At 50.3% G+C, this 11,725-nt stretch overlaps 2 protein-coding genes across 3 annotated transcripts; one reads left to right on the top strand and one right to left on the bottom strand.

Annotated features, from left to right (window-relative positions):
* The first annotated feature begins 2,739 nt into the window (after positions 1-2,739).
* LOC103633411 (pectinesterase QRT1) lies at positions 2,740-6,321 on the top strand. 2 transcript variants are annotated; one of them, XM_008655112.4, is made up of 5 exons: positions 2,740-3,560; positions 3,851-4,040; positions 4,159-4,365; positions 5,350-5,585; positions 5,869-6,321. In XM_008655112.4, exons 1-5 carry the CDS (start codon positions 3,241-3,243, stop codon positions 6,014-6,016), a joined length of 1,101 nt encoding a protein of 366 aa, XP_008653334.1. In that variant the 5' UTR covers positions 2,740-3,240; the 3' UTR covers positions 6,017-6,321. The 2 variants fall into 2 exon arrangements, with proteins under 2 accessions (XP_008653334.1, XP_008653335.1); XM_008655113.4 differs by lacking the exon at positions 5,350-5,585 and having other exon boundaries at positions 5,869-6,299.
* A 478-nt stretch (positions 6,322-6,799) lies between these two features.
* On the bottom strand, positions 6,800-11,375 carry LOC100383244 (agenet domain-containing protein / bromo-adjacent homology (BAH) domain-containing protein). The gene is given in 6 exon segments (NM_001175905.1): positions 6,800-8,032; positions 8,330-8,552; positions 8,696-9,457; positions 9,530-9,634; positions 9,764-9,849; positions 10,428-11,375. Coding segments are annotated over 6 exon segments (2,502 nt in total). The 5' UTR covers positions 10,741-11,375; the 3' UTR covers positions 6,800-7,019.
* Between the last annotated feature and the right edge of the window lie 350 nt (positions 11,376-11,725).

Raw genomic sequence — 11,725 nt, 5'->3', positions numbered from 1 at the left:
TATGACTTATGATTATAGATTGCCTATGTTTTTATATCCATTTATATCATTATTCAAGCTGTGTTTTTATACTATTTAATATGGTGCATGTCTTTATGAAGCTTATATAACCATTCGGGTAACCCGAAAATTCGGGTATCCGAATTTTTGGGTGTTATAGAACCTGATGTAATTTTGGGTATCGATACTCAAAATCTATCTCCTTCACTTGTAGTCATTTATCATTCAATTAGTGAAGCATAAACTCACTCATTTCATTTCCTAATATTAATCAAATTAGCATATTTCTTTTCTTCCTTTAGAAATAGAAAGAAAGCCCTTTTCCTTTTTAACAAAATTATTTCTATTTCTACCTGCTCAAGGTATTCATCATTCTAGTACAACTATTGCAGTAGAATGACAACAGACTCGTGTATAGGGAACTAGATTAGCTTAGCTACCTATCTAATTTATTGTAGAAATTCCGGGATCCGCGATTGGACATGGAAAATAGAAAAACTTTTTCTTGGTTAAAGGAACAGATGATTCGATCAATTTCTGTATCGATCATGATATACGTAATAACTCACACATCTATTTCAAACGCATATCCCATTTTTGCGCAGCAGGGTTATAAAAACCCGCGGGAAGCAACGGGACGAATTGTATGTGCCAATTGCTATTTAGTTAATAAGCCTAAATTTTTTTGGATAACCCGACCGCCCATGTTTAGACGAGGTGCATGGTGCCGAACAGGTCAGACCTAAATGCCAGGTACGGTGTCGGCGTCTAGGTTATCACGGATATATGCTCTTTCCATTAGCAGTTGAGGCATAGAGAACCTGTAGATCCCATCTCTCTTCTCAAAAGCAGACCACATTGCGGGGGACCACAAGGCTTCGGCATGCCAAGATCTCCTGGACCTCCAGCGCCACCTTCAAGGGCAACGTATCCGACGACGCGTGGGACGGTGGGAGACTGGGAGGACAGCAAGTCCAAGCGGCTAGGATATGGTCCGGTGGGTCGACGACGGGATGTACACCGGTAGCATGTTCGAGGAGGCTGGTGTCGTGCACGTGGATACCCTCTGTCTGTTGGCCCCGCCGGCGCCGTGCCATGCGGCCTCATCACGTCGCTGCTCCAGGAGTAGGAGGTGTGCGAGGGGTGGCGGCGTCGCACCAGGTCCTCTCGTGCGAGCTTGGGCTCCGCAGGCGACGGCGTGGGGTAGCCGCGAACAAGGTGGAGATCCACGGGCGACCGCAAACATCGCCTCCGCGCTGGATAAGGACCAGCAGAGTGTGTTCGGGATTGACAGTGTGGATCCGACCACTGATTCCCCTTTCTTCTCCGAGGAAAAGATCAAGAACTGTGGATTTAATCTAATTAGAAAGACATACCGATCAATTGTGTATAGGAATCGAAAGCTGTTGCATAATACAGTTCGACTAGGCCTGAGAACCTATCAGCTTGACGGAGAGTGATATAGATATAATCTCACAGCAATGTCGAGGTAGAGCGTGCTGATAGCATGTTGAGGACTATGTTACCACCAGTCTGCTCCTTTCCCTCCCATCAGCCCATCAGTTGTTCAGGCGTAGAGAAGTTGTAAATCACATATTTTTTTAGAGCACGACAAAGAACACACGAGGCACAAGGATGTAGGATTAAGCCTCTGATCTCTTTTTTCTTCTTCTTCTCTATTATAAAAAGATACATGTTCTTTATATAGATGAAGTGAGAACTCTCCGGAGCAAAGTCCATATTTACCGTCATAACCCTAAATAGGGTTTCTTAACATCTCCAACGGTCCAACCACTCCATGGGCCGAAATGGGCATGAAGCTCTTCAGGGCCCAACGAACACGGACCGCGCAAAACTGCGACTCTGCAAGCCCGCGAGCTTTCTTGTCCTGAAAAAAAAAACCCCAGAAAAACTGCAACCCTTTGTTCTTCGTTGAGGCACGAGTAGCTCGCTGACCAAACCACCAGGGTAAGGTGAGGACTGCAACCCCGTTTTCTGATGCTACCATCGCACTAGCTACAGAAATCGGACCCTGAGACGGTGCACAGACGCTGACTCCATTTCCTAAAAATTAACGAGCACGTCCAGACGACGACCACCACATATAATCGTCAAATTAAAGAAGCCCAACCGTATTGACCAACTGACGGAGATCACGAGAGCTGTTAGGTCCGCGCCATGATGCGCCTCCGCCTAATCCACTCAGGAGGAGCCGGCACTGACGCTGATTCTATACGTAGATCACCATTTTCTGAACCGTCGAGAGGGGGGGCATGGAACGCAGCTAACCATCAACGGCACCGCCCACGGAGAGACAAAAAAACAATAGCCGCGGCGGAGCAGGGTGTCTGCGTGTGGGCGACTGCGAAGAGGCGAACGCCTTCAGCTCCACGTCTGCTATCCAACCGCTCTGAACCAAACAATCGCTAACCACCACCATCCGGCATTCCTATTTCCTCATCTGGCCTGCAGCAAAATCTAACAAAAAAAAATGCTCGTCTCCATGAGTGCCGAGCACGGCCTTCTATACCCCGCTAGCTGCACGGGAAACGTCGCAAACTGGCACGGGAAACCAGCCAGCTAGCTAGCTAGCAGCAGCAGCACCCTCTCTCGTGTCGTCTATACGGAACTACGTGCACGCGAAGTGTCAGTTGCCGTTGCGAAGTGTCTGCTAGCTAGCGAAGCCGTGCACACAACACCACGGCACGGCACGGCCTTCCGCCCTGAATCCTGCGCTCCAGCGCGCCGAGGCCGAACCGACGTGCCTTGCTAATTTCCTGCGTTCGGGCCGGTAGCGCTAGACGAGCAGGCGGCGGGCGCGGCCCTCGTATTCAATTCCGTCACCACTTTCTCCTCACGCCTTCAACGTCTCGCATCCCATCCCATTCCGTCCCGTCCTCCCCCATTCCATCGTAGTACCACCGCCGGTCGTCACCCACATCTCAAGCTTCGTCTCATGTCATGCAACGCAGCGTGCTATAATACGGCGCCACACAATCACAGCCCCGGCCGGTCGGCTCGCGCTACCCCTATATATCGTCCTCATTCTCATTCCCTGACCACTGAGTCACTGACCACCTCCCTCCCCGGCCGGCCATCTCTCCCGAGCTAAACTGTGGCAGGCAGCTAGCTGTTACGAGCTAGCTCCGCGCGCGCTAGGCGGCGTCACGTACGTGCTGTGATCAACTGTCTAGTTCTCCACTCGACGCGGACACCCTGACCCGCGCGCGCGCCGTGGCCATGGTCGCCGCCGCCGGGCGCAGGCGGCGCCGCTGCGCGGCCGCCATCCTCCTGGTCCTGCCCGTCGTCGCCGTCCTCGCGTCGTCGTCCGCGGCGGCGGACGGGTCGTTCATAACGTGGGACGACCTCAGCACGCCGTCCGCCGCCGCCGTGCAGGGCGGCGTGAAGGCGGCCAGCGGGGGAGGCGCCCGCGAGCTGGACACGATCGTGGTGGCGCAGGACGGGACGGGGCACTCGCGCACCGTGCAGGGCGCCGTCGACATGGTGCCCGCCGGAAACAGCCGCCGCGTCAAGATCCTCGTCAGGCCCGGCGTGTACAGGTGCGTCGCGTTGCCTGCCTGGCTGATCGCCCGCCGCGCCGCGCTGCTTGCTATGCCCTCTCCACTACCCGGCCGCCTAGCTCTCTTCTCTTGTACTGGTAACTGCCTCGGCGTTAATGGGGTGTATTAAGTGATCACGACGACGTGTGTGTTCGATCGTGTCTCTCTCCTTGGACTCGTCTTATTAGCTGCAGACTTTCTCGTTCTGTTTGCTACCAGTAGCAGTTTTCCATTTCCCCTGTCAGGGTTTGATAAAACTTGGAAGCATCAACGGCGGCGGGTGGGTGCAGGGAGAAGGTGACGGTGCCGATCACGAAGCCGTTCGTGTCGCTCATAGGCATGGGCAGCGGCCGCACGGTGATCACGTGGAACGCCAGGGCGTCGGACATGGACCGCTCCGGCCACCAGGTCGGCACCTTCTACTCCGCCTCCGTCGCCGTCGAGGCCGACTACTTCTGCGCCAGCCACATCACCTTCGAGGTACGTACGTACGTACGTACATGCACGTCGCGCTCTCTGCGTGCGTGATCGGGTCCATCCTCTGACGATCGACACGGCTGCGTGCGTGCGCGCTCTCGTCCCCGTGAGACCCCCGCAGAACTCCGCGCCGGCGGCGCCGCCGGGGGCCGTGGGGCAGCAGGCGGTGGCACTGCGGCTGTCCGGCGACAAGACCATGCTGTACAGGTGTAGGATCCTGGGGACGCAGGACACGCTGTTCGACAACATCGGCCGCCACTTCCTCTACAACTGCGACATCCAGGGCTCCATCGACTTCATTTTCGGGAACGCGAGGTCCCTGTACCAGGTAACGTAGCAGAAATGAATTCGATAAAATTTCTTTTCTTTTTTTCTTTTTACAACAGGCGTGTAAGAGCATCTTCAAGAGACTCCTCATTTTTACTCTTTATTTGGCTCTCTATTTAATTTAACTTTTCATAAAGATTACACTCTATAATTAATATTTCACTCCAACAGACTATGTATCTAGTTTGGCTAGTCAAGTGGCTAGCCAAATTTGACTAGTGAGAGAGCTAATTTATAAAGTCGGATAATTTGGCGAGTCGGATAACTACTCGAGATATTTTAATGTTGAGTAGCTAAAATTTGGTTTGACGAGCCATTTGGTTAGTCTCTTGGAGATGCTCTAAGCATTTCAATTTTTTTACCGCTTACACAATTTCTGATATTCTGACCACACCACTGTCCTGTTTTGACCACACTGCTGGTTTTATGGTGAGGTCATTAGCTTCCCATCTCCATGCCTTGCAGCTGCTTCCATCCCAACTCCCATCCCTTTGATGGGTGCTGCCGGGTTGCTATCAGAAAAATCACAATTCAGGCACCCGCCAACCGTGTCCGTGCCTGCCATTTCATAGCCGTCTTGCAGCAAGAAATGCTCATAACAGCTTTTCATCTCTCACTTTCTCTGTGTCTAGCGCACACATGCTAGCACCTAGGTTACCTAGCCAGCCAGCTCGCTCAGTGGAACCAGGCCGTTATGCACTTAGCCAGTTAGCCCCTGCACGACGCTTCAAAACACTCCTACACAAATCCATGCATGCATGCTCGAAACCCTATCATATCCAGTGGTCACATCCCTTTCGTGCCGCCCTTGCACACAACTGTAACACGTACTACTCGACCCGAAGCAAACTTCCGTTCCGTGGCAACGAGGGCGATGGATGGATCGTCGCCGATTCGACGGCGACTGCCGCCGCGCCGCTGTGCCCCTCGTTGGTTCTGGCTTCTGACGAACGTTGCAACTAACGGTGACCGCGCGCGCGCGCAGGGGTGCACGCTGCACGCGGTGGCGACCAGCTACGGCGCGATCGCGGCGTCGCAGCGGAGCTCGGCGGAGGAGGACTCCGGGTTCTCGTTCGTGGGGTGCAGGCTCACCGGCTCCGGCATGCTGTACCTGGGCAGGGCGTGGGGCCGCTACGCCCGGGTGGTCTACTCCTACTGCGACCTCGGCGGCATCGTCGTGCCCCAGGGATGGAGCGACTGGGGCGACCAGTCTAGAACAAAGTGAGCAACGCTTTGCTTCTTACCTGCTACTGTATCTGTAGCTGTAGCTGTAGATGCAATTGCAGTTACTGAACTGGCTTTTACTGTGTTAACCCTTTGTGCTGACGATGACGACGATCATCAGATGATTCAGATTGTAGGAAGTAGGTAGGCGGTTGCCTAGCAGGACAGGCTCACCAAACGGTCTTTACAGGGAAATGCAACGCAGGCAGTTAGTTACCACATGTGACTCGCCTGTTTGTTACCCGTCAGAGAGTGACATTTCAGGGTTTTTTTTTGACAGGACGGTGCTGTTCGGGGAGTACAGCTGCAAGGGCCCAGGGGCGAGCACGAGGAACCGGGTGCCTTGGTCCCGCTCGCTCACCTACGACGAGGCGCGGCCGTTCCTCGGCCCGAGCTTCATCAACGGCGAGCAGTGGCTCAGGCTGTAGATCCGATCCGTCCTCCCGGCTGCCGAGCTGAGCTTCGTCGACGGCGAGCTATGGTCCCTCCGTCCGAGCTGTGTGTAGGTCATGCGACTTCTCTGGTCTTCTTCGGTGCATATAGCGTGACAAGCAAGCAGCTAGTCAGACTGTAGACATGTACGCTGTACCATATACTACTAGTACCATGTACAAACCTGATACCCATATGTGTAGTGAGATACTGAGATGGCCATGTCCATCATTCATGGCAAGATACATAGTAGTTTGCATGCATGTATGTGAAGGAAAACAGGGGAGGCCAAAGTCCGATACGTGACACGTACGCCTCATGCAGATGGGTCATGGGGCCTCCACCTCAGGCCCGCCCAACATACCAGAAAATCAAAATGATGAGATCACTGCATGGCTTTCCTGATTTCTAGCACGGGCAAGTTCAGATCCAGTATGCCAAATGCCACAAATAGATGGCGCATGGCTTTGGGAGTGAAAAAATGCTCTCATTCTGCAACACTTTCAGATCAACATGCGCAGCTGCAGTTCAAGGGATCATCATAGCGATCATAACGGATCATCATGATCGACTGCACCAAAATGTAGACACACCATACCGCGCAAGTGTAGATAGTAGATACACCCACATAAATTGCAATACAAGCCGAGCAAGGGCGATGATTTCGTTCTGGAAAAGGATGAATGAGTTTAACTGACTGAGGCGGATTGAACTATACCCAAAGCAGAAAACACCGGCAGATAAAAAAAATCATATACTCGGATTGCAGCACAACGTGTCCGGGAACTGGGAAGGGTACCATTCAGCTTGCAATCCATGTGTCCCTTAACATAAACACAAACTACCAGCAAAATAAGAAGACTAGGAGAGGTATGCCAAAGAAGCGGCAATACGCTCTTGATACGAGCAGCGTAGCAAAAAACCCCGCGCCATTGGAGGTTTCAATCACCATATCTATAGCTATGTACACGAGTCTAATGAGTTTGGGCGTCCCAAACATCATGTCTTGCTAACGACTACACCTACTTCCCCGTTGCATCTCTGTTCAGCATTACCTTCATCCCTGGGATGCTTCCCTATAATTGTTCGCTTGCCATCCTCCACCAAAGCTGACCCTTCATCAGTCATACTAACATCCCTGGGACGCTTCCCTAGAATTGTTCGCTTGTCATCCTCCGCCAAAGGAGAGGCTTCATCTGTCATACTAACTTCGGATTGCTTGCTTGCTTCTATTTGTCTGTTATTTCCATTGGAGGTTGCTTGGGTAGCTGTAAACTCAGGCACAGGTTTATCTCCATTAGAATTTGCTTGGGTAGCTGCAAGCTCTATCTTAGGTACTGGTTTATCTCCACTGGAGTTTGCTTGGGTAGCTGGAAGCTCTTGCTCAGGCACTGGTTTATCTCCATCGGAGTTTGCTTGGGTAGCTGGAAGCTCTTGCTCAGGCACTGGTTTATCTCCATTGGAGTTTGCTTGGGTAGCTGGAAGCTCTTGTTCAGGCACTGGTTTATCTCCACTGGAGTTTGCTTGGATAGCTGCAAGCTCTTGGTCAGGCACAGGTTTATCTCCATTGGAGTTTGCTCGGGTAGCTGCAAGCTCTTGCTTAGGCACAGGTTTATCTCCACTGGAGTTTGCTTGGATAGCTGCAAGCTCTTGGTCAGGCACAGATTTATCTCCATTGGAGTTTGCTTGGGTAGCTGCAAGCTCTTGCTTAGGCACAGGTTGATCTCCATTGGAGTTTGCTTGGGCAACTGTAAGCTCTTGCTTAGGCACCGCTGCATCTCCATTGGAGTTTGCTTGGGTAGCTGCAATCTCTTGCTCAGGCATTGCAGAACTGCTGGAGCCCGTCACACCAACAGACAGTGCATGATTATCAGTTTGCTTTGCTTGGATACTATCTGAAGGTATCTGTGACAACACATCTGACTTTGTTTCAATATCAACCCATCGGTTCTTGACCCAATCTTTAGAGATTCTAATGTTCCTTAGCTGGCACGCACGGAAAAAGTTCTCTCCTGTATGGAACAACATAATTAATTCATTAGTTTCATCATCTTCATGCATGTATGGCGAATAATGGTAATTCGTTATAACCACTTGGTATTTATGGGATACAATATGATTATCTCATACAAAAAATCACACATGAACATGAAATCAGTAAAAGCATACATGAAAAGATTAAAAAACGGAAATATCCCAAAAATTGCAGTTCTAGACAATTAACTTGTTAAGAGAGATTTTCGTTTCTCACTGAGAACTTCAGAGAATGAAATAGAGAATATCAATTAAATTAAACAAATGAAATGCACCTGGAAAATATACTTGAAGGCTATCTGCCACAATGTTGTCCAAACTGACAACAACTCCTTCCCACCAACCACTAAATTGCCAGACATCAACAGCAGTTCCAGGTAAAAGAGCAGCCCCATCAACAAAACTATTTTCTTGAGGACGTGGCCTGATTCTTAGCCGGTCTTGGTGTCTCAGTCCCAGTTTATCAGGAAGAGCCAATGCAGAGGCAGGTACCATCTCCTACATAGAGGCACAAAAACTCCTATTGATACACCAAGAAATAATATAATCCTTTTTAGGAAAGAATAAAAAAATATTTCATGCAGGCATAAAAGAGTACATAGTAATCTAGCCTAATTTCGAAGTCAAGATATCAATAATACCTCCAATCTCCCACTATCATCAGCATTTTGGAGATCATCATACTGAACCTTCAATCTGTTATGATTAGTGCATGACTTCAGAACAGTGCACCTGAACCAGCAACCAATAATGCCACTGTCTTGAGATAAGATCTCTAATCTGTCACCAGTATTATATGTCGGCTTTAGTTGATTCTGGGGCACTATAAACTTGATTGAGAGATGCTTCCCAGGAGGCTGCTCGTTACTTAATATTTGATAAGATGGTATGGAGTCTGCCTGGGGGCTTCGACAAATTTTAGTGCCCAAACATTTTGAATAAAGCCTCTCTAATTGCTTTGGAAATTTAGCTTTCCCAGGTGTACAATATTCACTGTCCTTTTCTGACTCAGCTGGAAATTTCATGGACCTAACAACTGCTTGACTAAAATATCCACGCAACGTTCTTAAATCAAAATACTTGAACTTATTTTTACTATACTGGCGAGAGCAGAAACGGATCCCAGTCATAATTGACATTGCATGGGAGCATTTTTCATAATGATCACGAGTTAAAACAGTTGCAATATCATCAACACATTCCACACTGATTACTTGTGTGAAAGGAGTGATGAAAACTTCGCAAGGATGAGGCGGAGGAGGTATAGCACAAGCAATTTCCTGGTTTTGATGAAACCATCGCACTTTGATCTTCTTCTGTCCCTTCTTATCTTCATACATGTCTTCCAAGTATGCAAGATAGCGGTTTTGTTCCTCTGACAAGACCAGCACAAAAGTGTGGGTCTGCAAAACAAGTCGCCATAAGATATTCTATAAATGACTTGAGTATATGCACAACATCATGACAGAACTTACAGATATTGTGGTTCCATTGCGACAAAAAGCTTGATAGTGCCGAAGCTGCTTGCTACATGTCCAGAACGAACCAGACCATGTAATGTCTGAGCTGCAGTCTTTACCCTAAGAAGAATAACAAGTACAAAAAAACCATTGATTTCATGGTATTGGTGTGTGTGTGTGTACAAAAAAACCATTGAGAGAGAGAGACCCAAAATACACAAGATTTACATGTTACAAGTGATGACTTACCAGATTTTGGTGCAAAAAACCATTTGTTTCCCCGTATCCATCTGACCCAATGTCATTATCCGCAAAAGATCCATATTTTGAGAATTCTGGAATGGATAACAAACTATTACAACTACAAATAAAGGCCATTTTATTTGCCTGCACGCAAGGGTGTGTGCGTTGTTATTGTGGACTTGTGGTAGTGGCAGCATCGGCACCATGGTGGTGTGCGTATATTTTGGGTGTTGTGTGTAAATAGGATGGTTATTTGCGGGCATCCCTCTCTTCAGGTTTCTTAGCGGATCAACCTTCTTCCACAGTTCCACTTCTCTTTCATGGCAAAATGTACATAGAATGAGTGAAAGTTTTCAATGTGTTTGAGAAGCCCTTAATAAAGGCATAAGTTTGTTGTATAATGATTGCCACACTCAATTACTCAAATGCTTCTACAATAAAGAGTGAAAGGAAGCTAGCTACCTAAGAGTTTATAGATTTCAAACTGTCACTACAAGGCTGCGGTTGTGATTTTAGAGCATAACTTCAGCGTTTTGGCTTTCAGAACAAAACTTAGGTTCCAAAAAACCATAAACATAAGATCTAAATGAAGAGATGGGTTATAAAAAATTAGTTTCTTACAAAACAATGTAGTGAGTGGTGAAATGAAACAGGTGAGGGCGGTAATTACTTGAGTCAAGTGCCTTCACCGGGAGGAAGGACCCGAGCCAATCCACCACCTCCCGGCGTGACCGCCACTTGCGCGCAAACACTGGCGGCGCGCCGCCACCGTCAGCGCTGCCGCCGCACCCCCACGCGGCGTTGAAGTCCTCCGAGACCACGTAGAGCATATGGCGCAGGCTCCTCTCGGTGCCGATGACGGCGAGATGTGACACGCCGGCCGCGTCTTCGAGGTAGTAGTGCACGACGCGGCTGCCGCGCTCCTGAGACACGAACTCCTCCCTCCACCGCACGAACTGCGGGCCGTCCTCCTCCCTCGCCATCCCCGTCCGCAACGCTTAACGCCACCAAGGAAGGACGCTCACAGCAGGTCCGGGGCGCGGGCGGCGGGGCCTCGGAAAGTGGAGGAGGACTTATGGTTACGGGCTTACGGCCCTAGGGGCTCTCGATTCGCAGGGGAGGAGGGGTGCCTCTCGGAAAACCCGGATGACTATCTGAGGACAAAAGGGAGTCGGGGAAGGGGGGGCGGCCCGGGGATTCTATGAAGCCGGGCGGGAGTAGGATTTCCTAGGGCCTCAGAAGGATTTGGGGGCAGTCGTCGTCGGCCAGAGCGGCTTGAACCGGAACGGGTTCAGGGTGAGCAGGAACTCCTCCATGTAACGGAGGGCAGCGGCGAGGCCACTCCAGCGCTGATCCTTGTCAGACCCAGAAAATCCCTCAGAAGTGACGCCACACGGAAACCGAACGGCGGCGGCGGCGGCGGCGGCGGGGGGGTTCAGGGAGACCAGTGGCAGGACGGGCGAACGGAAGGGGCGGGCGAGGGTTTCCTCACGGGGCGGGGGCACTCGTGGGCAGGACGTGCTCTCTCCCTCTCCGCGGAGGCGGGGAGAGGAGGCGGCGAGGCGCGGAGCGAGGAAGGAGACGGACAGGTGGGAAGCAAGGATGGTGAGGAGAGGGGTCGATGGAGAGGAAGGGGAATCTACTGCGCTTCGGCACCTCTCTTTCGGGAGAGCGCAGCGGCGCCGGGCCGCACGGGTAGGGCAAACGGTTGGTGGTTTTCCTTCGGGGGGCAGCGCATCTCGTTTGGGGCTTCGGTTCGTGACTCGTGACCGGTAAGGTTGTGATGTGATAACGACAGAAAGAACAAAGTCAAAAATAGCGGTGAGATAATCTCACACATTATGATTTTGTCTAGACTTCAGTTACTGCAACCATGCCTTGAATAACTTTTATAAAAAGTCAGTAGTATGGAAGGTTAATGGTAATAAGGTGAATTTTCATTTGTTAGACCACTTTTATCCATGTCGA

Source organism: Zea mays, chromosome 7 (genome assembly GCF_902167145.1).
Source record: "Zea mays cultivar B73 chromosome 7, Zm-B73-REFERENCE-NAM-5.0, whole genome shotgun sequence".
Classification (NCBI taxonomy): domain Eukaryota; kingdom Viridiplantae; phylum Streptophyta; class Magnoliopsida; order Poales; family Poaceae; genus Zea; species Zea mays.
This window is presented reverse-complemented; position numbering and strand designations above follow the sequence as displayed.

Bases quoted from the DNA above. Each gene is read 5' to 3' on its own strand.
- LOC103633411 (XM_008655112.4), top strand. From the start codon at position 3,241: ATGGTCGCCGCCGCCGGGCGCAGGCGGCGCCGCTGCGCGGCCGCCATC. The intron at 3,561-3,850 runs GTGCGTCGCGTT...GGGTGGGTGCAG, and splicing joins GTCAGGCCCGGCGTGTACAG to GGAGAAGGTGACGGTGCCGA. The intron at 5,586-5,868 runs GTGAGCAACGCT...TTTTTTTGACAG, and splicing joins GGCGACCAGTCTAGAACAAA to GACGGTGCTGTTCGGGGAGT.